At 46.2% G+C, this 24782-nt stretch overlaps 1 protein-coding gene across 7 annotated transcripts in view; it reads right to left on the reverse strand.

Annotated features, from left to right (window-relative positions):
- Ext2 (exostosin glycosyltransferase 2) overlaps positions 1 to 24782 on the reverse strand; it is a 164559-nt gene that overhangs the window by 61534 nt on the left and 78243 nt on the right. For all 7 annotated transcript variants that reach the window (XM_052726267.1, XM_052726271.1, XM_052726270.1 and 4 more), the window contains 2 exons: positions 14330 to 14519; positions 3390 to 3556 (listed from right to left, as the gene is read on the reverse strand). In XM_052726267.1, the coding sequence (XP_052582227.1) occupies positions 3390 to 3556; positions 14330 to 14519 (357 nt within the window). The remainder of the gene's footprint in view (positions 1 to 3389; positions 3557 to 14329; positions 14520 to 24782) is intronic.

Consider the following 24782-nt stretch of genomic DNA (forward strand, 5'->3'; position numbering starts at 1 on the left):
AGCATCAATCATAAAGTCCTTGCTAGAGGCAAGCCAATGCTGGCATCTGCTGTTGAGTCTCTAGAACTAGAAGCTGAATTTCTGTTTTATTCAGCCAGGTGTGCCGGTGCATACCTATATTCCCAGAACTCAGGAGGTGGAGGCAGGAGGATCAGAAGTAACAGTCATCCTCTACCACATGGTGAGTTTGAGGCCAGTCTGGGTTACATGAGATCACGTATCAAACAAAACAATCCCCCCCCAAAAAAAACAAAACAAAACCAAAAAACAGATAAATATAGTGTAAAGCCAGTCTGCCTCAGGCAGTTTGTTATTATATATATATATATATATATATATATATATATGTTTAACATTTGTATATATTTAACATTTCAAATTCTGTTTTATCATAGCATTGCATCCAGATTATGAATCAGCACAGAGCAGAAGCTAAAACGTCTGTGCCTTATTGTGCACATGCACTTTGGCAGTGGGGATCAACCATTCATCAAAAATCACTGAACATGTTGAGCTCAATAAACTGGATTAGGCATGGAGAGTATGCCAATGAATGAGATGGCCATGGTTGCTACCCTGGTGCTCAGATTCTAGAAGCACTAAACAGTAACTCCATGAGGTAATGATTTCTTTGGTGTTTTTTTTTTTTTTTTTTTTTTTGGTTTTTGGAGACAGGGTTTCTCTGTGTAGCTTTGCGCCTTTCCTGGAACTCGCTTTGGAGACCAGGCTGGCCTCGAACTCACAGAGATCCGCCTGGCTCTGCCTCCCGAGTGCTGGGATTAAAGGCGTGCGCCACCACCGCCCGGCGTTTTTTTTTTTTTTTAAGAGGTACTAGGTCACCCGAAGCTCATCCAGCCTGGGACTGGAAGCTTCTCCGAGAGAGCCACACCTGAGCTATCAGGTGAGAGGGAGAGTGGAAAGTAACAAAACTACAATCCAACAGACTCTGCTCAGCGCCAAGAAATGGTTCTGGGCTCTGACATAATTCCTCTAGGATGCCAATTTTTATTAACTTATTTATTTACTTAGTTGAGGCTGCTAATTGCTGCTTGAAAATTAACTCTAGGCTTTGGAGTGGAAGCTGGACTTAGAAACACCCATGTTTGAATCCACACTCAGCTAAGCACCCTCACCAGGGAAAAATTCTGAACAGAGAAGCCAACAGGCAACAAGTCTCAGAAACCCGAGGACAATCCCAGGCAGAATCATGATGAGGCCCGCAGCTATAGTACGGGTACTATAGTAAGGCACTACTGTGGCTTCTGCCAAGTGCTCCCTGAGCTATCTGTGTGGCAGGTCCTATGAAAGTGTATTCTAGAGGGGGAAAACTGTCACTGCTATTGTATTAAGGAATAAGCTAAGAAGTAGGTTTCATCTCAAGTTGAAAGAGACCTTGGAAATGCATATGGTTTAGCCTTTTTGACTAGACCTCCTTCACCGTAACCAGAGATAGTGACCAGATCGATTCTGCCTATCTGGGCAATATCTCTGAATATCCTTGTTCCCACTTCACTCTGGCCCAGAAACTGAGCGAACAGATACAGTTTGGAACTGTTGTACCAAGGAGGAGGCCCTATCCCCCTGGCCTGCCTAGAGAAACCTTTACAATCTTCTTCCTGCAAAAGTGGGGAAAGGGTTTCTAGTGCTGGTGAAACACTGTGATCAAAGGCAACTCGGGGAGGAAAGCATTTACTCCACTTTACAACTCGCAGTCCGTCCTCCAGGGAAGTCAGGGCAGGAACCGGGAGGCAGGAGCCGATGCAGCGGCCATGGAGGAGTGCTGCTTACAGGCTTGCTCCTGACGGCCTGTTCAGTCTGCTTTGTTATAGCATGTAGGACCCAGAGTCCAGGGCTGGCACAGGCACAATGGTCTGGGCCCTCCCCCATCAATCACTAATCAAGAAAAGGCACCAAAGGCTAGATCAAAGGCCAGCCTGGTGGAATATTTGCTCAACTGAGGTTCTCTCTTCCAAAATGACTCTAAGCTTGTGTCAAGGGGACATACAACTGGCCAGTAAATGTCACTCATATCCTAGCTATGATGACCTAAGCCACTTCCTACGAATGAAAGTAAATTCAAAAAATGAAAGAATGTAGGCTCTGCCAGATACTCCCCTATTTCTCACTGGCTGAACACCTGACCAGACGGTCACAAGCTAATCTATGCCAAAATGGCTCCCTCTCACACTCAAATGTAACTATATTTAAAAGCAACACAAAATAGCGAAACTTAGCTTTTAATTTTTGGTAGTATATGTGTGTGGGTTCCTCTTTCTTCCCTCTTAAATCAATCTTTAAGGACTCCAAAAGAAATTTATGTAATAAACATATGTAAAAAATAGGGCTACATTGGATACATTTTCATTTTTTAAAAAACAGGTTCTTACTGTGTGACTCTGGATGCCCCTAACTTGCTATGTAGACCAAACTGGTCTCAAACTCAGAGATCCTCCTGCCTCTGCCTCCCTACCTCTTCCTCTGCCAGAATTAAAGATGTGCATTGCCACGCTGTCTTAATTTACATTTCTTAAGAACTCCAAATTCAACAGGTCCTGAGAAAACCAAAGAAAATGGTTCCTCTTCCCCCAAGGCAGTGTGACCATGGGATGAATCTCATCACTATACCCTCTACCACTGGGCTTGGTTGGATACTTCAGTGACCCCTGCAGCATGGGCCTTTGGTGTCGCCAGCAGGCCTCTCACACACAGCCTCCCTGACAGGCTCGTCAGCTCCCACTGCTGCGCGCCAAGCTTCAACTCTGGCACTTTCCCCTGGGGAGACCTTTCCTGGTCTCCACGCTTAACCCCTGAACTCAGCCTAATCCATCAGCTGCCCCAAAGGAGCAGTGACGAAGACAAGCAGCCAATCTGTCCATGTTCAGAGCTCAGAGAGCAAGCCTAAGCCATGCGCAGGCTGCAGGCCATGCGCAGGCTGCTTTCCAAACACAGGCTGTAAGCCATGCGCAGGCTGCAGGCCATGCGCAGGCTGCTTTCCAAACACAGGCTGTAAGCCATGCACAGGCTGCAGGCCATGCGCAGGCTGCAGGCCATCCACAGACTGCTTTCCAAACACTTGCCAATGCTGCCACTTCTGGACTTACTCACGCTTTTACTGCTGTGGAGCCAGGTGGCTGGGGGCACAGGAATGCTATGCTTGAAAACATCGATTAGATTGTTGAATGCTATAGCCAGGTTTTAGAAATATCCCCCAGGACTCTTGCTGGGAGTTCCCAAAACTGGGTACAGTTGTCATTGGGGAACTGGGCTTCCCCAGGACTTCAAAGATAGCTTTACAGCCCACTCTCAGGCACATGAAGGACAGTTTAGCAATCACAGGTCTAGAGAATGAAATGCCTAGCCTTTCAATGAACTTCTGAAAAGAGCCTCACCTCATAACCAAACTGCAGCTCATCAGAGGTCAGCATGATGATGTCATCATCGATGGCCAGGACAGCCTCCGTCTCAATTTCATCATAAGGGAAGAAACGATTACTCAGCTTGTTTTCTGCAGTCCTCACAACTTTCAAGGGAACACGGATTTTGGGCCAGAGGGATTCTGGAAGAAGAATAAAAGGAAGTCTTTTACTACTCACCTAGCTCCGTGAGGAGTCAGAACATCCTGTCCTATCACAGGGAGGGGTAGCTTCCACCAGGGACTCTTAAGTGCAGAGGTACCAGTTGTGCGAGGGGAGGCTCCCACCAATGCACCATCCTCCTCAAACCTTTATGACACTCAGTTGGCTCCAATTCCCAACTGGGACTACAAGGACAAAGAGTCCAAGTCACTAGTCTCAGGACCTTTCCCACCTGAGCTTCCCCTCTTCGGGCAGACACTCCGCATAGTGCTTTTCCACCAGTGCACTCGGCTCAAACCCGGCCTGAAAGTGTGCTAGGAAACTCAGCTCCTGATGAGGATGCCTGCGTCCTCTGGACAACCATGGCCAGCCAGTGGCAGATGGAACTCACCCCGTGGAGCACAGCACAGCGGCTGAGTGTTGCTTTCCTAACTCAGCACTTCACCCTCTCTCCTTGACTTACCAGGTTTGGTTGCTCAGCATGACCAATTTATAGAGCAAGTATCAGATTTCTAGGTCTGATTATGTGGGATTTCCTAGTGTACAGTAAAACTACAACCCGTGACTCTCTTTGTCCTGCCCTCACTTTACTGAGCAGTGACTGGAGCAATGCAACTGTACGTCCACTACTGTAAATTCTGCATTTAGCAAAGCACGGAGTCAATGCTTTGTTGGGGGGTATGGTACCAACATCCACAGACCCCAGGTTCTTCTTCACACATTTGTTAAGTGAGAACAGGAAAGCTAAGCGTGCTGCTTCCCAAAGTCCACCATGCAATTCTGGGAAGATCTAGTCTCAGCTAGTCCTAAGTCACCGAACTGAAGAAGAAGCAAGGCAGGAAAGTCAGAGGGAAAAGCTGGTCTGACAAAATGCTGAGCACCTGAGCTCTGCAGAATATAACAGAATAGAATAATACAAACACGTAACACATTGCTGGGGTGCTCCCAGGGGTCTTAAAAAGGGCCCATGTGACAGAGAGGCATTAAGTTAGACATCCCCAATTTTAAATAAGCCTGTGGCACAGAGCATAAAGTGGCCAACTCCAAAAAAGTGTGTTTACAAATGGCACGTTGTCAGTAAGCATTTGGGGGTAAATGTGTGGGCAAATGGGAGTTCTGCCTTTTCTATTAGTTTTTGTTTGTTTGTTTTTGTTTTTGTTTTTGTTTTTGCCTCTTTGCTTTCTTATGTATTTAGTGAATGTGTATGCATGTGTGTGTGTGTACACATCACACTGAATGTATGGGATCCAAGAATTGAACTGGTTGCCTGGTGTGTGCAGATGTGCTTCTCTCCACTGAACAACCCTGTCAGCTTTCTGTGAGATCTTGAGGAAGTCCCTTCCCAGGAGCCAGCAGAGCAGGGGACTTTATTGCTCAGTGGGCATAGCTAGACCTCTCAGAGATGTGGCATCATCCAGTATACCTATGACCTTCCACAGGTCAAAGACTACCGTCAAAGCAGTGTCCACACAACTCTGAGAGGTGGTTAACTTGTCCAGTAGTACACAGATAAGAAACAATAAGACTAGTATTTAAGTCTGGTGAGTAGCAAAGACCACATACGGCCTGTGCCAGAGTCCACTGCAGTGTGAGAGTTCTGTTTCTCTAAACCTGGGATAAATCTCTGAAGGTCCAAAAATCATCCTGACTCTTGTGTGTATCAGATTCCCTACTTAAGACAAATAAAATCCCTGTCACATAGCTACTAAATCTCAGGTCATTATAACCCTGAAGAAACACCTCCAACAAAGAAGGTGATCTAGCCTTAGCTACTAGACCAAAAGGCTCTCAAACTTTTTGGCCTTAGAATTGTTTTACGTTTTTTAAAAGTATCAAGAACCCCTTAAGGAGTCTGATTTACATGGAATATACACACATATGTACATATTTATACAAACACATATTCACTATTCACTATGCTATAAATTAAATCCGGAAACTGTAAAACACATGCACACAAGCCATTAGCTGGCAGAGCAGTAATGTCATGTAGGCTGTGGAAAACCCTGCCATCCACTGTGAGAAAGGAGAGCTGGGAAAGGAGAGGATAACTCAACACTACCATGAGAACAATTTCACCCTCTCAACTCCTCGAAGACCCCAGAGACGCGCAGGGTGCCTGACTCACACACTGAGAATGGCTGTGCTGGATTCCTGTTCACATTTGGGTACTACACTGTACAACAGGAATAACAAGCCTCGCCAGCATTTTGGGGTCCGGAAGACGGCATGGGCTTCCAGATCCAGGGTTTATAGAACATGCTTAAAGAAATGATTTGCCACTTAGGTTTCTGCCTCAGAGCTTCAGATTCATTATTGTGCCCTGCTCTGTGACTCCAGGGCTGGGCCCCGTGAACACGGTGGCACGATGTTATGCTCTATCAGGAGAGGGGACTGGAGCTAGCATGGCAGGAAGGAAGCTTCACTGGTTCTGATGTGTCTCTTTGACTTCGTGATCCTGAAGCAGTCTACAAGTGGGCAGCAAGCGTGAGTGGCAGACCTAAGGATCGAGTGGCAGACCTAAGGGGCGTCTCTCAGCTTCTGGGGGTGCCCAGCTATAGTCTAGCCAAGGTTCTCCACAGCGATGGCTTCCAGTGGATTCCACTGAAGCCCTGGCCAGTATTCCAGCAAGTTCAGTACCAATGCCTGGCAGCCCCTACTCTCCTCAGCAGACTCAATCTCAGACCCAGCTGGAAATTGGGTTTCCCAAGTTCCTCCCCTGTAATCTTCCTTCCCATCTTCCTTCCTTCTTCTCTCTCTCTCTCTTCTTTTTTCTTCTTTCTTTCTTTCATTTTTAAAAATTATTTATTTCTATTTTATGTTCATTGGTGTTTTGCCATGGGTGTCGGGTCCCCTGGAACTGGAGTCACAGACAGTTGTGAGCTGCCATGTGGGTGCTGGGAATTGAACCCTGGTCCTCTGGAAGAGCAGTTGGTGATCTTAACCACCGAGCCATCTCTCCAGTCCGTTTCTTTTTTTCTTTTTTCTTTTTTCTTTTTTGACAGTGGGGATGAATGAATGGGTGAATTTAGCAGCACAGTACCTGGCAGGCAGCAGGCATTCACCCACTGGTGGCTGTGCTTTCCCTGGGAAGTCTCGGTTTATTAGCAAGACAAAGCATTTCTCCTAGTCCCAGTTCATGGCAGCAAGGTGGTTCATTTTAGATTTAACACCCCACCCTGACCATCCAGTGGCAAGTGGCACAGTCACAGCTCAGGCTTCTGTTTGTGCTTTGAGACATGGTTACCATGGAGCCAAAGCCGGTCTCAAACTTGTGATGCTCCTGCCTCAGACTCTTGAGTGCTAAGATTATGCTCCTGGCTCACTGTGCCCACGTCTGTGGAGAAGCCTGCTACAGAACTGAAAACGCCTCACAGACCAATGAAACTGAAGACGTGGAACTTGGCCCTGTTAATTCCACAAGGCAACAAACAGCTCCATTTTCTCCTCTGCACAGGAAAGCGGCTAGCTGCTACAGCTAAGTGAAAACACGCCTCTGCGCGGGGTGGAATCTGGACTTTCACTTGGGGAGTGTGCTCAGCTTGTTCACCCCACAGGCATTTCCACATTCTTTACCTATATATATCCAAAGAATCACTGGAGACGATGTCCATAAAGAGCTAACTTGCCCCTGTAAAGTCTTTGATGGGGATGTTTTAGAGAGTGATGAAAGCCAAGGAGGATGATATGGGGTACAGATGCAGGCCCAGAATGACTCACGGCTCTTCAACACACTCAATCACTTTCCCCCGTTTTAGGTGGAATCTGGGTAGCCAGTTCAGCTTTGACCAAAGGAGCCTCTACTTAAATGGTGCATTGCCATCCCAAGGCAGGGTGGAAAGGAATTCTGCCCTCTCTTCACCTGTTCTGGAGAAGGGCTGTCCCAACCTCAGGCTCTGGCACTCCTGCTGGGCAGACAGACTGGAGTGCAGGAGCAGAGCCCTGAACACAGGCGACCTGTGTGTGATTTTAACCCTAGAAAGGCTGTGTTGAAAAACATGAGGACAGGTAGAAGAGGAAGAATGGAGCCTTAGGGCACACAGGAGAGAGGCCAGTGCTTCCAACACAGCTCGCTCTCTGAGTCTCTGACTTGGATCTAGCTCTTCTACATAATTCCAGGCTGGAGAACTGAAAAGGCTGGACCAGACTGGCAGGCTCAGTGCAAGAGACCTGTCCCTTCAGATCCAATGACCCAAGCTTGTAGTGGGTAGCCATTCCAGCTTTGATCTGTAAGTTCCAACCCCCATTGAGACTTCGGCAACTGTCACGCCTACAAGGTGGGGCGAAAGGAGGCGCCTGGGGACCCGAGATCTGGATCGGCTGGCGCTCTCTGTTGCGGGACCCTGGACTAGAGAGGTGTACCAAGCAGAGCTCCAGAGAACACCGCTGGACTGCGATACACCTTCCCCAGACTCCGCGACCTACCTATCCCTTAATTTGTAAGTTACGCCATTAAATAAATCTCCTTTTATCTACGTGGAATGGCCTTAATAATTTCACCAATACAAGCTCACTACCACCTCTGCCATATGCAGCTTTGTGACTGAGGCAAATTACCAATCCAGCCTTCATTTTTCTTGTTTTTGTAAACTGAGGGTGAGAACAGCTTCCTCACAGGCTGTGATGAGAAGCTGGAAAGGACACATGGGGACACACAGCGTAGTCCCCACTTAGGACATGAGTGGCACTGGGTAGCAGGCCTCAAGGGCGCCGTGACATCGTCATCTTCACAGATAGATTCTTATGAAGCCCTGCAAACTCTGACTCTCTGCTAACTGGAAGGTCAGAGAGATGGACGTGGGGATGACCCTGTTGAAGCAGGAGGACACAATGTCACAGTAAGAAATCTCCAGGTCTAGTCCATGGCTCAGCCTGCACGGGGTCTCCTTTCCTTATTCCCTTACATTCTAAATGGAACAGCACACCCGTGGATGCAGTGGCTAATCCTGTGACTGTAGCAGGCAGGTCAGAAATGTCACCTATTCTTTCAGTGTAACCAGAAGGGCATGATTTATAGGGAAAACTGCCCCCCCTCAATTTATGAAAACAAAGAGTGGAGCCAGGCGCCCTGTTAAGTCCATCAAATGGACTCTACTCCAGAACAAAGAAGAGAGAGATCCCGTCCACGGGTTCTGAAAGTTTACTGATGGCGTTTTGCCCACACTAAGCATCAGGAGGGGTATAAACAAAGGGAATGTCTGCAACAAGGGCAAAGGTATGCAGTGTTCAGCGTGGCTGAAGTAAGCCCTGAACTGGCCACTGCAGAAGGGCTCATTTGAATAGTGCTTCCCTAAGACCTGACATCCCCACCCCAAAGCTGAGATCAATTACGGGAGTATTGTCCCTATTTCCTGCTGCTCCTTCTGAGCTAGTCATCCTGACATGCACAGCTATCCTCACCCTGCCCACTAAGAACTGTAGTCACAATACAAATTGGGGGTGGAGGGCAGCTCCTGACATTAATTCAAACTTGAAATTGACTAAGACTAATGGCTGAATTTCTGAGAAGAATTATGTTGGAATTTTGATGGGAATTGCAATGAATCTGTGGGTTGATTCTGGTAGTGTGGTGGCTCCCATATGTTCCTGTGTTTGAACTCTTGGTGTCCAGTTGGTGGAACTGTTTGGGAAGGATTAGAAAGTATGGACTCGTGGAAGGAAGTGTGTCACTGGGGGTGGACTGTGAGGCTTCAAAAGCCCATACCTTTCTAGTTGTCTTCCTTTCTGCCATATAGTTATCTCAACATGTAAGCTCTTAGCTACTGCTCAAGTGCAATGCCTGCTTGCCTGCTGCCATGCTCTCTGCCATGATGGTCATGAACTCTACCACCCCCCAAAACCATGAGCCCCAAATTAAATGCTTCCTTTATAAGTTTCCTTGGCCATGGTGTCTCTTCATAGCAATAAAAAGGTAACTAAGACGTAGGATGGCCATTTTCACAATATTAATCCTATTAGTCTATGAGCACAGGAGATTTTTCCATCTTCCGGTGTCTTCTTCAATTCTTTCTTCAGCGTCTTAAATTTTCTATTTTACATGTTTTCTACTTGCTTGGTTAGAGCTATCCCACATAGTTTTTAGTGGATGTTTATCTAGAAGCTTCACCCATATTAACTAGTGTTCACTGTAGCGGGAAGTACTCTGCACACGACTAGAGGAGAAAGGTACTCAGCAATATCACCCAGCCATAAACTCTACAACCTACAACAATGACCTGCGTGCAAGAGAGTGCGGCATGACAGTGGCATAAATGTGGTGGGAGTGACCAGCTGCTTTCTGATGGGCTTGAAGACCCACTCGATGAGGTGGAATCCATATCTGACATTGCTAAGCTGGCCAAGAACCTGAGACTAGATAAGTCATAGGTCAAGAGGAAAACCACATACTACTATCCTGCTAAAGGAATATAGCAATAAAAAGACTCCAAGTGACATACTGCTACACTGATAAATCAGTGCCTCACTCAGCCCTCATCAGAGAAGTTTCTTTTTGCAGCAGATGGTAACTAATACCCACAACTAAGACCCACAACTGGACAATATACAGAAAGTGAAAGACTTCAGAGCACTCAGTCCTCTATGGGATTCTTCTTCAAAGCCCTCCCCTCAAGGCTCAAAGATCCCTGTGGAAGAGGAGGCAGAAAGACTGTGACAAAGGTGATGGATGACTCCAAGGAAACAGTGTCTTCCAGACACCACAGGACTGTCGCACATCTGAACTCACAGGACTGTGGCAGCACGCACACGGCCTGCACAGGTTCAAGCCAGACAGGGTCCCATCACTGAGAGGGAGAAGTGGAGGTAGGCGCCCACTCTAACCAAGAGGCTATCTGCAACTGATGCCCACTGGCAAAGGAAAAAAATCATTTTCTTCAGTGGAGTCTCACTGGGTATATAGACTGTACTCAGGGCGGGCCCCACACCCAGGGATATCTGGACAACACAAGGCAAACTCAATGGCCTTCTTGTAGATCTTTTGTCTCATTTTATTTTGTTTCAGCACTTTTCTTGTCTTACTGGTCTTCTGCTTTTTTATCTTGACTTGTGTTTCTGTGGGTTTGTGTGTGTGTCTCTTGTGGTGGTGTTTGTTTTGTTTTTTTGTTTTAAAGAGAAAGAGAGAAAGAAAAGGAACATACATCTGGATGGGTAGGGAGACAGGGAGGATCTGGGAAGAACTGGGGAAGGAGAAAAACAAGATCAAAATATATCCTATAGAAATCTGGTTTTTTTTTTTAAGTTATCAAACAAACAAAAACCCTAAAGGTTGAATCACACCTAGCCAAAACGTGCATGGCTAAGCAAATATTCTCTATATTCATCAAGTTTAGAGCTGAAGAGCTGGGAAAGAGGAGGGTGGTGGCCTTTTTCTTTTGACACACCTCAAAAATGATGTGCAGAAAACTCATTGGAAATTCTATTGCCTAGCCTACATACTTATTTAAACTTTAAACCTAGCAATTTAGACTTAACTGTAACCCAAAGTTGAAAGGATCTGATTGAATTGGAAAAAAAAAATTGGGAAGGAGTAGATTGCTGTCTTCGCTAATCCACCCAGCAGCAGACATGCTAACCACAATATTTATCTTAGCAAATGTAGAGAAAGTGAAAAACATCACATTCACCTCTAAGATTCAAAGCCTTAAGCTTGTCTGTTTCTTCTTTTTTTTTTTAACACGTAGATGAAAAATCTGATGCCTGAACTGACACAAAGACCACAGCTGACAGCCCCACTTACCAACTGAACAAACACCCTATGGGAGATTAGATGTGGCCATGTTCTCCCTGAACAACCACATTGTCAAAGCCAGAGCCCTGACCTAAAACTATCCACAAAAACAGCCAGTCCAGCTGACACACACCACAAACTAGAACTCATCAGGCTCTTTCTTCCTTAGGACCAAAGTATTCAAAAATTAAACTAAACTCATGGTCATAATATTAACCACTATATTTCAGTAAGGTCTACCAAAAACTAACAGGGCTACCCTGCTCCAAATGCAGGGCCTCACTCTGCCTCTCATCGCGCAGTGCTGAGGCTGGAAGCCAACAGCCTCTTCTTTCATACCTGCCCCCAGAGAAGTGACTCAGACCCACAGCTCGTCAAAGTGGCTACAGGGAGAAGTCTCTCTGGCAGGCTTTATGTTCTGTGTTGTTTTTTTACTGACAGATGACAACTGTGTGTGCTTATGGGGCACAGAGTGATCGCTCAGTACATATTTGGCCAGTGGAAAGATCCAATCAGTCACCGGCATCTCTATCACCAGCCAGGAGAGTCTGTACTTGGCCTTGTGGGAAGGACTGAAGGATGGGGCTGGGTGGCCATCCTTTAAGAGACAAGAGCAAATACATGCACATGAATTCAGAGTGAAGGGGGTATCTTCCTTCTCAAAGCAGGAGATCCTCTGTAAGTGAAGAGGAGGACAGTTAGCAATGCAGGACCTGGACCTCCAGTTCACTTCTTTGGGGAAAGGCGGCTACAACCCACAAAGCCAAGAGTCCCAGAGATGCTCTCTCTAATCCTCGCCCTCATCTTTTAAATTTTCTTTTATGGTTCCCTTCCCTAGTCATCCTTGTACTTCCATCTTAGATTATGTCAACACCTTCTTACCTCATACACCCTTTCTTCTCCATCATCATCTTCATCATCACCACCACCATCATCACCATCATCATCCCATCATCACCACCACCATCACCACCACCACCACCACCATCACCACCATTACCACCATCATCATCATCATCGCCACCACCACCATCACTACCATTATCATCATCATCATCATTACCACCACCATCATCACCACCACCATCACTAATCATCATCACTATCACCACCACCACCACCACCGTCATCATCATCATCACTGAGGACAGGATTTTAGTAGTGCTCCACCACATCTAGTATTCCTTTCTTATTAAAAATCAGCCAAACAAAACAGACATTCTGAAAACTGGTCATGTTATAGTAACAAGGTTAAAACAAACAAACAAACAAACAAAAAAGCCAGGCGGTGGTGGCACACGCCTTTAATCCCAGCACTCGGGAGGCAGAGCCAGGTGGATCTTTGTGAGTTCTACAGAGCGAGATCCGGGAAAGGCACAAAGCTACACAGAGAAACCCTGTCTCGAAAAACCAAAAAAAAAAAAAAAAAAAAAAAAAAAAAAAAAAAAACCTGAAAAACAAAAAAACACCTGGCATAATAAAAAAGCAGCTATGCTTTTGGACATCACATAGGGCTATTATTTAAAAGAGCTATTTAGTGGGCCAGGGAGATGGCTCAGAAAGTAAAAGCCCTTTTTAAACAACAAGACCACCTGAGTTTGATCCCAGGAATTCATGTGAAAATGGTATTTGAGTTGGTGAGACGGTCAGTCAGTAAAGGTGCTTGTTCCCTAACCATTTGAGCTTGGTCTTCCAGACCCAAATGGTAGAAGGACACAGTCTTGCCAGTTATGCTCTGACCTCCACACACATGCCATGGCAAGTAAACAGACAGACAGACAGATACACACACACACACACACACACACACACACACACACACACACACACTAAACACACACATACTAAAGTTGTCCTCAGACCTCTACATGAGTGCTGTGGCACACATGTACCTGCATACACATACGTTATCATAACACACACAATAAATAAAGTTTAAAAAAATTAAAAAGCTATTTTATTCAAATTGTGGCTCCTCAAACCTAAAAAGAGCACATGACTCTTTCAGAGACTAAATATGCCACAAAGTACATTTTTAAAAAATCGCCTGAGTCTGCTGCTCTGAGTGACTGTTTCTGTCTGGAAGTGTCCAGAAAATTCTGAGTTACCTCAGAGAGAGAAATAAGGCTGTCTCCCAGCCTGGACTCTCTAGATAGTCACCACTGGTGGTTTCCAGGGCTAGCCATCATGACTTCAGTGTAAGCAGTTAAAGGGACTGGCCGTAAAAAGCACAGGTACTACTGTCAGGCAATAAACTAGACCTTATCGGTGACAGCGGTGCACATTACAAACTTCAAACTCATTCCTTGCTCTAATCCATCAGAAACTTCCTGGCTTTAATAGGCTCTAAATGGCAGGAGCTTTGAAGTCCTGGGATTAGGGTCAGGAACAGACAGGCTGAATGAGAGGCTAAATGCAGGTGGGAAGAACTCCTGTGCGTCCTGAATTAAAAACAAATCCAATTAATCAAACAGGCCTCAACCCTAGCTGCTGCAGCAGACGACAGGGATGGCCAAGGCAGGGGACAAAGTGACGCACAACTGGCCAGTTCCTGTGAGAATCCACTTTGGGCTGCAAGGCTCCAAGGGCTGGGCAGCTGACCTCCCTACCAGAACAGGAGCTATCTTTCTGTTTTGTTTTGTTTTCTTGAAGGAGGGCTCAATATCAGAACAGAGATAAGGGAGCAGAAAACTAATGCCCTTTAAACTGAGTTTTCATGTAAACAAATCGGCTGGGATGGCGGAGGGAAGCTGAGGCCTGTTTTCCCAAGGCGGATAGCCTTTGATCCCCTTGACTCCTAAGCTCTCAAACACTTGTGGCTCAGAGCATGCCAGGGCACAGAGTTCACTGGGCCACCCTAGAATCCGAGGGTGAAATGACTCAGAAGAGCAGGGTCAGGTTGCCTTAGCCTGGCAGTGTTGTTGGCAGAGGATAGGAGCATGTGTCCACCCAAAGCCAGTGCAGCCAAAGGGTGCAGGAAACCCTAAATGGGCCTTTCCCAAGCACAGTACCTCTTCATTCTTCTTACCTTCTGGGGGATTTTTATTCTGATTGTTCCAGACCACCAGCAGCTTGGAAAGACTGGGCACCTTGGACACCTCGGTGATGACCCGGAAGAGGCTCTCCACACGGTCGTAGGTGAGGACGATGGCGGTGAAGCCTTGTGACTGGGGTGGGATCAGTGGGAGGAAGAGAGGGTTGCTCACACTAGTCCACTTCTGCAAGAGGACAGGAAGGTGTGGGTCAGAGAAGCTACAGCAATACCAGTGAGAGCTAAGTCACTGCTCCAAGCATCCCCTCCACACCGTCTGGCACCACTGAAAAGGGCACAGAACACCTGAGCTGAGAAGACATTTCCACACAGCAGATTTAAAGCACACATCTACCTCCGTTTCCTCCCCAAACCACTGAGGTGGCAGTTGACGACTAGAAAAGAATATGACTCTATAATGGCAGGGAGCTGGAAGAAGAGCTCAAAGGCTGAGCGGACTGGAGAGGGCCACAGGGCGGAGTGGGGATGCCCACCTGTACCAGCCTGGGGTGGCGCTTGTGAGGGGAAGCCCAGAGCTCAGGACTCGAACTCTGTGTAGAGGTGCTGAAAGCCAGGCTGGTCAAAAAGCTGTGTCAGGAAGTCGGACTCCAGGTCACAAACCCCCCATTTTGCTCACTCAGCCAGGTTGATTCTCTGTGGAAATGGACGGGATCTCCAGACAGGCACACAGGCATGGGAGGCAAACTCAGTATAAAACTCCATTGTTAGCGAGGAGCCCTGCGGCTGCCTTCCCTGCTCCGTTCCCAGCCATGTGGCTGTCTTGGCACCTCCAGCTCCCAGGGAAGCCCTCAGGCAGTATTCAGTCCACAAAGACCTTCTGATCAGCTTTTAGCGGCTCCCTCTTAATCACGAACAGATTCTAGAATCAGACAGTTCAAGAACATCTTCAGCAGAAGTGGCACAGACCGAAGGAATAGACAAAGCTCAGAGCAGACAGACAATGGATGCACAGAACCAAGTTAAGACAACAAATGATATCCCCAGGGAGAGAAGAGCTTTCACCCATGAAAAAGCAATTTTTATTTTAAAATATCTATCAAAGATCGGAAAGAACTCTTGGATGTTAAAAACCACAAGAGATTTGTGTGTGTGTGTGTGTGTGTGTGTGTGTGTAAGGGTAAGATTTCTAAGCTAAAAGATGGTAAAATATTCCAAGCCAGTAAAAAAAAAAGGAAAAATTAGACAGAAAAGAAGAAAAAAAAAGCAGGGTAGTCCAACATCCATTTAACAGGCTGTTATACCCCGGGAGGGGGGGTATAAAAACTCCAAACCACAGAATATGAAAAAATGAATCTATCAAAGAAATTAAGCATGGTCTCGGTACATGATAGGAGAGGCAAAAGCTTCAGACTGCAATGGGCCAAGAAAGAACAAACACAGGGACATATAAAATAGAGAGAGAAATAAACAAAACAAAGAAGCAAGCACCATTCTGCACGGGGGAAGCAGGGCCACTCTCGGCACAGGTGAAGCGTTCTGAACAGGAATTCACTAGACAAGTCATAAAATCTCTCCGTAAATCAGAAATTTGGTCAAAATAGAGTTCTGAAAGTAAGAGGAAAAGGTGATAAAATACAATCTTTACCTACCATTAGAATGTTCAGTAGTTTAAATAGAACAACAGAAGTGAGAATTCCGCTCCGCTAATGACAGGCAAGAAACTATTACTAAAATGATCTTACACATTTTTAGAGCTTCCCTGGAAAGAACTCATGTTCTCTACATCCCACCCATTTCAAGAACACAGCAAGGCCTGCGGAGATGGCTCTGTAGGTAAGAGTGCTGAGCAGGCATGAGGACATCCCTGGAACCCATCGAAAAAGCTGGGCACACGCACACGCACACGCACACGCACACGCACCTGTAGGCTCAGTGCTGTGGGGAACTGAGACTGAAGGACCCCTGGGGCTTGCTAGCTACCTAGGACAGCTAAAAAGGAGAGCCCAGGCTCAGTGAGACACCCTGTCCCAGGGCCATAAGACAGAGTGGAGATCAAGACACACACACACACACACACACACACACACACACACACACACACACACACACACACGTGTGTGCGCGCACGCCTCTGACATCCTCATCTGGCTTCTGTATTTGAAAATAGGCATGTGCATCCCATTTTCCTTCTCACCCCTAGGTGCACACACATACACTACACATACACAGAATACAATGGTTCTTGTATATTACATTATTAAAAACAAACTATGATAAAATATGCAACATTTCCCACCTAAGTGACTTGTAAGTATACAATCAGTGTTATTAACTAGACCCGCAATCGTATGTTAGCATGTTAACAGCCCAGAAGAGCAGTCTCCATCGGGAGGAGAATGTGGAAAGTCCCATCTGTCATGCTGGCTGCCCTAAACTTCTCTATAGCCCTTAGACTCTGGATTCCCGAGGTGCCCTATCAATCTCATCTATGCCATTGATGGACACCCATCACCACATGTGATAACAGCTGTCTGCCAGATGTGACAGCGCGGGCTAGGAAATGTACACAAACACATGGAGTACACATGGGACGGGGACTCAGAGAGTCTGAATGGGATTCCTGCAGCCCTAATATGACCAGGATATTAAAGCCTATATAGCCAGAGATGGCCATCATTAGACTTCACAGCTGAGAGAGCCATGACATCATAGTGACTCTGAGCTGCAGTCTGAGGACAGTGGCTGATGTTAGAATCCAAACCCTAGATCTTGCTATCTCTGCCTCAAGTCTCATCCTTCATCTTGTCTTGACTTCTATGGAACTGAAAAGTTAGCAGGTGGCCTTATTCTTAAGTCACAGGTACTCCTCCAGGACCATTCAGGTATTCTCTGCCATTACCATCCCTACTCACATGCCCAGAAATTATAAGCCTTAAGGTCTACTTGAAAAACACAATTTGAAAACGAGAAGAAAAAGGGGGTGGTGCTCTTTAAAAGAAGCATGTAAGACCACCTAATGTGCAGAACTCAGGCAAGACTCACTGAGCGGCACCTAAGTGCCATGCACAGGGTTTCACATCCCTTAGCTCATTTGAAACTCGAAACACCAAGACAGCGTTGTTCTCATCACAGGTAATGGATGTTCAGGGCTAGAGACCATAAATTGTGTTCAAGATCTAACCTGTCAGTGATGGAACCTAAACAGCCCAGGCATCTTGACTCTGGAACACCAGCCCCTCCCACTTTCTACAAAGACACTCAGCTGGGTGGACTTTAGGAAGCAGAGGGGAAAGGGATGCCAGCGTTTGCTATATATCTACCTCCTCACTAAGACAGAAGTCCTGAAAATTTTTGATCCCTATTATCAATTCTGGGCCAATAAACGAGAATCTATCCCCAAGAACCTTGACTGCAGAAAGTACATACAAAAACACACCACACATACAACCCTGAGACAAAGTGGTCACATAAATTTACCAAGGTAAATATGCCACAGACGCAGAAGGAAAAACGATTAGAACAACAAAACAAGGTCTGTCCTGTGGGAGGAGGGAGGAGAATGCCAATGCACTTGGACGCCTGCACAGCATGGAGAGAAGGAGGCCCAGAGACATGCAAAGCCAGCTTCAGAGGGTAGGTGCCCTGGAATTTAACCCAGGCACCCTGAGAGCACCTGGCTCTGATTCCAAGGTGCTGCCAGGAAAAGGAGCCCTCTCTGGTGAGGTGGCAGATTTCGTCCCAGGTGTCTTTAGGAAGTGGTGGTCACGGAAGGGAAGGAGGAAAGGGGCAGTTTGCTGGGAAGAACTGCCATTTCCCACACTGCGGGCCTGTATCCCAAACAGGGCTGGAGCACCGGCAAGGCAGCACATGGCGGGCAGATGGAAAGGAGCTTAGCGGACTGAAATCTCGCCAGCCCTTTCCTGGAACTCCGGAGACTGAGATGAGCAAGGAGGCACATGTGAGCTCCAGATCCATCAGAGACAGACACTACTCTACTGTGGACACACTGCCAGGGCTCACTCAGTGACTCCCAGGGTGAGTCAGCGCATTTGGAGTGAGTCTGGGACTCAGAAGGCCTCAACCTGCGTAGGCTTTCTCTCTTTCCTAACAGCTGTGCAACTTGGGCAAAGTATTTCATGTCTTCTGTGCCTCAGTTTCTCTATTAAGTCCTCACGACATTGCTGTTACCTTTCTAGGAGGTAGTACTTGGCACAAAAGAGGGACATACAGTCCTGGGCATCCACAGACACTGGGGAGGTGAAGCCAATGGCTGATCTTGCAGAGCTGTTCTTTACATGTCTCCAAAGAGGGGCAGTCTAAGCAACCTCAGGTCTCTCTCTGTACTGAGTCTATGTGAAATCACGCCTCCTCTCCAGCATCCCCAGCATTCCCCAATGTCCTGCTTTACCTGAATTCTACCCCGGCTACTCCTCCAAATATACTATTTTTATTTCCATGATTTGTTCTTTCCCTTCGGAGCCTCTGTTTTAAGCACACCGAAGGCTCTGTGAGGGCAGGAGAGCCAGTGCCCGTGACAGTGTCCGGTGCTACTAAAAAAGCTGGAGAACAGAAGATTCAGATCCGATGACCCAGGCCCCACTTCATTTGTCCTCTATGCAGAGACAAGAAGCCCGGATTTTAAAATAGTTTCTGACTTGATTAATTCATCTTAGAAGTACTTTCCAAGAATCTCACCATGTTCAGAATAGGATTTTATTGTAATATTTAAATGAAGCAGAGGCCTTGGCATTGATTAGTGTTATGACATAAAACATATTTCTGTCAGCAGCTGTTTCCTCCTTCTTAAGAATGGGACTGTGACAGTACCTATTTCCCTGCAGAATGATATTTAAATGAGGTTGTGGATGCCAACACTTAGGACAGAATACATGGCTATTAGTTTAAAGCAAACACGAAACATACACTGACCCTCCCACTGTGTCTTTCTGTCTGCTACAGTGAGTTGGCAATGCAGAAACTATTCCTACCAGTGTTGCTTCAGGAACAAATTCATTATGTCTACATTTCCTAATCATATTCTTCAAGCCTAGATCAGTGTTCAAAATACAAAGATGAACACATTCCTCACTTGGTGGGAAAGACAGCAGGGTGGAGTGATAAATCACAATGCCAAAGAGCAGGCAGGATAACAGAGTACCAAACAGGAGTCCACCTCAGCAAGCAGAGATCCAACAACACCCCCTTCCCCTGGGGAGGCAAGCTGCAGAAGGGACAGGCAGGGGAGGATCCAGCTTGTGCAGAGAGTTCAGCAGACAGGGGGGACCCAGGGTCCTGCGGGGTGATGTGTGAAGGGGGAGATCAGAACGGCTGAAGGCACAGAATGAGAAGGAGAAGCTTCTTGTGACAGGCCTTTCAGTGCTACAACTGCCTTATTTAATGCTTCTTTTGAGGCTTTCTTCTCCTGAGTGGTGTTTTCCTGATGAATGAACATGGCTACCTCTAAAGATCACAGGTAGGGAGCCCGGGCACGCAATGGGCTTCTGCACCAAGCACTACCCCCTCCTTAAACATAATCCCATTTGGCTGCAGAGCTCAGCAGCAGGGTGGAGAAAAGGCACCTTTTAATTGGGGCTCATGCCTTCACAGAAGCTCTGTGCTGCTGGGGTAAGGTCAACAAACCAAGCCCAGAGAAATATCCCAGTGGAGAGGGACATTTCAAAAAATGGCATTTAGTCACCTCTGAAATACCTTTCAGGACTGACCCCTGCTGGCTGGTCACAGAGAGTGTCTACAGTCTGGGACCTCTTGACCCCACTTTCTGCAGGAAATCAGGCAAATTTAAACCTCCATAATTTACTCAAGACTCTGGCTTCTGCCAGGAAAGAGCAAACAATGCTGGCAATTAACCCTGATGGCTGATTAAGTCTCCACTATGGCAAGATGTGCCCAGCAGTGGGGACAGGAAAGAAGGCAAAGCCATCTTGACTTAGGACGGTAGGTACCAAGGCAATTTCCAAACCTATCATGTCACAAGAAACTGCTCACTCAGACATATTAGAAGATGGATGAAGAAGTAGGTGTTATTTTAACAAAGCGCTGGCTTTGGCCAAAATGCCTGGCTCTTCTCTCACCCATCCTTCCACTCTGCTCGTCTCACCCCTACAATGGAATATTTGCTCTGCAAGTTCCATGAAGAAACTCCCATGGCTAAGCTGAAGCCACACTAAAGTAGACTATGATAGCCATGCTGACTGTACAGTCTCAATGTCAGCCAGAGGGAAGTGCTTGCCTTCATTTCAGTGGAAGGCTTGAGGCTCCTTCCTAACAGACTCAGGTTTCAGGATGCCTTGCAAGGGAGGCCAAGGGAGACTGAGGTTATTAAAGTCAAGGGCAATCAAATGGTTTCTCCTTCAAAAGACTCAAACTCAGGTGACAAGCTTGCACATGGAGGAAGCTGTCCCAGTCCCTTGGCAGCCCTGTCCTGGAGTTCTTAGACTCAAAGATTATGGTAGCCCAAAGCCATCTTGATCATGGTTACTGTGCAGAAACAAAATGGCCTTTGCCAGTCATTCTGAAATGCTCATGCTGGGTTCACTTGGGGACTGTAAGAATCAGGAGGGAGAAAGCCATATTTCATGACCAATTACAGGCCTCCGTCAATCTGACCAATCCCAATACCAGCAGAGGAGAAGCCAAGGACCACTGGAAACCCAATTCCCATTGCTCACCATGTCAGAGATGCTTTACATCCCTCTGTATAACTTCATGCAGAAACAAGAGACTTGGACAGATATTTGAGTCAGCTTATATTTGATGTAAACAAGGGTATTTTCCTGAGTGAAAAGTGAGACGTCAGTGAAGAGAGGAAGAGAGGACCGGCCGGCTGTTACACAGAAGCCTGGAGCCCCTGTAATGAGCAGCCTTACCTATTCCTACCTTGATAGAAAGGGCAGTCTTGTTGGTTGTTTTGAAGTTATCAACCCTTACCTCAATGTGGTTTCAATTATGAATTACCAGACTAAAGGGTGGGGGGAGAAAGCTTTGATTTATTCTTTTTTGCTCCAATTATGCATGATGTGTTTCCACAGAAGACTTTGAAAAGTATTTCATCATGCCTCTTATCCTGCAGTGGTCAAAGGGCAACACTGACAGGAGTTAACCCTTTCCTGCCTCACCCAGGTTCAAAGAGACTATGGGTGGATGTGGGCCAAGGCCTCTGAAGCAAAGGAAGCACTGAGAGGGTTAAGTGTTTGCATCACATTACTCGCTTGTACAAGGGTGGTGTCCCCTGTCTGAAATGGTGAGATGATATTTATGTTAATGGTTACTGGGAGATATGAAAGGGGCAATCAGTAATGTGGCCCACGCTGCCTTAACCATTAAACCTCTAGAGCCCTGACTACCCACAGCTCTCTTCCAGAGTGTGCTGACGGGCCCAAGTCCATCTTCAATCAAGATTTCTTAGTTCATAGAGGAAGGATTTGAAGACAAGTCTGGAGTCAACCTGCTGCCTCCCAAATAATAACTGCTTGTTCTGGAAAACAAGAATAACGCCAAGGGCCAAATTTCACTGATGTCACATGAGGCAGATCCATGGAAGATAAAGATCAAAGGCCAGAGGCCTAAGAGAACTGTCAGCTCTGACGACAGTGGCTGCCAGTCTGCAGTTCCTGCTGCTCTCTCCAGGCACTTCTTCTTTCTGACATCTGGCCACATGTGCCTCCCTTTCTATGTCTGAAGACATTGAGAGCCACAGTGACAAGGGCAAATTCAAACATTTTTTGTCATCTAGATGTATAAGATCTTCTTCTTTGGAGACTGGGCTCTCGATGGCCTCCTATCCATCTTTATTTGGATAATCTGCCTGTGGTTTGTTGGTCTTCCTGGGTCTGAGGCCTGGCATCATATAATAGTCCTGCAAACTCTCAGCCATCATCTTTTCTAAAGCGCCTCCTACTTCTCTTCTCCTGCAGCTCCAATTGTCGGCTGTCCACCTCTGTTCTCCACAGCACTTCACAGTGTCCACCTGTCTCTCAGAGTTACGTTCCATCCACTTCTTTGGATCTAATCCTCTAGTCTAAACTGGAAGTCTCAATAGCTCAGTTTCTGCTGCTCTCACTCGGCCTTCAGGAGTTTGTGGTTTCTAATGGTGAGCTACTAGAACTTTACTGAAAGGATTGAGACCCAGACTGAAGATAAATTCCTCAAGACAGGGTCTGAGTGTCACCAACATGCTCTCTCCGGTTCCCCCGCAAAGCTTATTTGGACTAGCCTCATGGTGTGAATTTGGCCCACAGCCCACACGGGGTGGCGTGGTTTGTGAGCACAGCTCTCAGTACTGGGCCAATCTAGGCAGGTCACTTCTTCATGTCACCAAAACACAGCTCTCCACGTCTTGATGTAGGGGGAATCACAGGTGACAAATACTGTTCTCCATCCCCCATTTCACACAGTGATCAGGTGGAATCTTCCAATCACCAAATAACATAGATTTCCATAGTGAACACTTGATATGTACCCATCCTCCCAGGGCACCAAGGCTGGTTTATTTTGGGGCTCAGCTTCCTTTCATGCCAGCTCAGCAACAGGTTAAAACCGATCCATAATACTTATCTGGTATTATCTCAGTTACTCAGCTGGGAGAAATCTTTCTATATTTACATGGTAAATTCAGTCATGTACCACCATGTTCCTTATTTAATTTGAGGGCCAAGTGTGTGCATAAGCTGAAAATAATTCTCATGAGAATTTGGCAGTAATTATATCAGTTGAAATGATGGACAGAGAATTTGCACATAGGATAAGCCTTATACTTCTTCAGACCTCTGTTTCCTCACTGGAAAAGTGAGATGATACAGCCATAAGAAGGATGTTGGTGAGGACGAGTGTGTAGTGCTAGGGATCATACCCAGGGTTTCATGCATTGTAGGCACACTACCACTGAACTACATCCTAGCCCAGGAGGAAGTTCCTGAAATAAATATGTCTCCCTTCCTTCACTTGTAAGAACTGAGTGAGCAGAACGCTGCTGTTGGGGGTATAAGGACTAGACAACAGAAAATACGTAAGACAATCACCTAGATACAAAGAATATCCCTCTGGAAATTTCAATTTTCCTCTACCGAGTCCCATCCAATTCTAAATTCATGTTTCTGTGGTGATATATTGTGTACCCTAATAAATTTGCCTGAAGATCAGAGAACAGAACAGCCACTAAATTAAACATAGAAGCCAGGCAGTGGTGGCACACACCTTTAATCCTATCACTCAGGAGGCAGAGATCTGTCTGGATCTCTGTGAGTTCAAAGCCACCCTGGACTACATGAGACACAGTCTAGGAGAGAAACAGAGCCAGGCAGTGGTGGCACACACCTTTAATCTCAATACTTGGGAGTCACATGCCTTTATTCCCAGCACTAGGAAAGTTCAGACAGGAAATGATATGTGTGGCGGAGAAAGGTATATAAGTTGTGAGGAGACCGGAGCTAAAGCCTTTTGGCTGAGGAGGCTTTTCAGGCTGAGGAGTCCTAGAGGTAAGAGGTGGCTTGTTCCTTTGCCTCTCTGATCCTTCAGCATTTACCCCAATATCTGGTACCAGTTTTTTTTTTTTTATTAAAAGACCATTCAGCAATTTGTGTTACATGTTTCCACATGATAAAGCACTATATAGCCTGACCTCTGTATCTGTGGACGTTGCATACCAATATTCGACAAACTGGATTGAAAATACTTGAGAGCAACACTGAATCTGTAAGAACGAGTAGAGATTTTCCTTTCCCTCTCTTATTCCCTGAGCAGTAAAGGAAACTGATGTTCTCAAAGCACTCACACTGACTCAAGCATTAAAAGCAATCTAGAGATTATCTGTCTATAAGAAAACGTGCACAGATTTGTGCAATTACACCACTTTACACTAGGGACTTAACCATCAGTGGGTTTTAGTATCCATGGGGACCCTGGGACCAATCCCCCACAGATGCTGAGGCTCAGCTGCATTAGTGGCTGGCTACAACAGTAACAACTTTTTAAAGTACTGTGCCATTTATAAAGATTCTTCCTTGCAAATTATACCTCTAATTTTTCATAATCATCCTACTTAAGAATCATCCCACACGATTCCCCCTTTACAAAGATAATGAATTTCAAAGAGGGAGGAAACCTACTCAAGGTCAAACTACTGAACGCTCTTGAACTCAGGTCTGATTCCAAATTGTTGTTTTCTTTGAAAGTTCAGGCACCAATAAGTAATCAGGAATTAACTGCGATACTCCTCGGCAGCTATTAGCATCCCTAAGCCCAGCCCTACAGACATCCAACTGTTGCTGAGGGAGACAGTCCCCCAGTCACCTCAAGTCACTCAGACCGTGAGCAGTAAAGGAGGATTAAAATGCACAGTTCAAAATGTCTGGGTCGCACTTAGCTTACTGAAGGCTTGGGGGTTAAACCCACCTGCCTGCCTCTTGAAAATTCCTGCTATTAGCTGAGGCTTGGCCACTTCAATCTCTTCTCTATACAGCTCCGAATTTTG

Source organism: Peromyscus californicus, unplaced genomic scaffold (genome assembly GCF_007827085.1).
Source record: "Peromyscus californicus insignis strain IS unplaced genomic scaffold, ASM782708v3 Scaffold_7__1_contigs__length_154581171, whole genome shotgun sequence".
NCBI classification, from domain to species: Eukaryota; Metazoa; Chordata; class Mammalia; order Rodentia; family Cricetidae; genus Peromyscus; species Peromyscus californicus.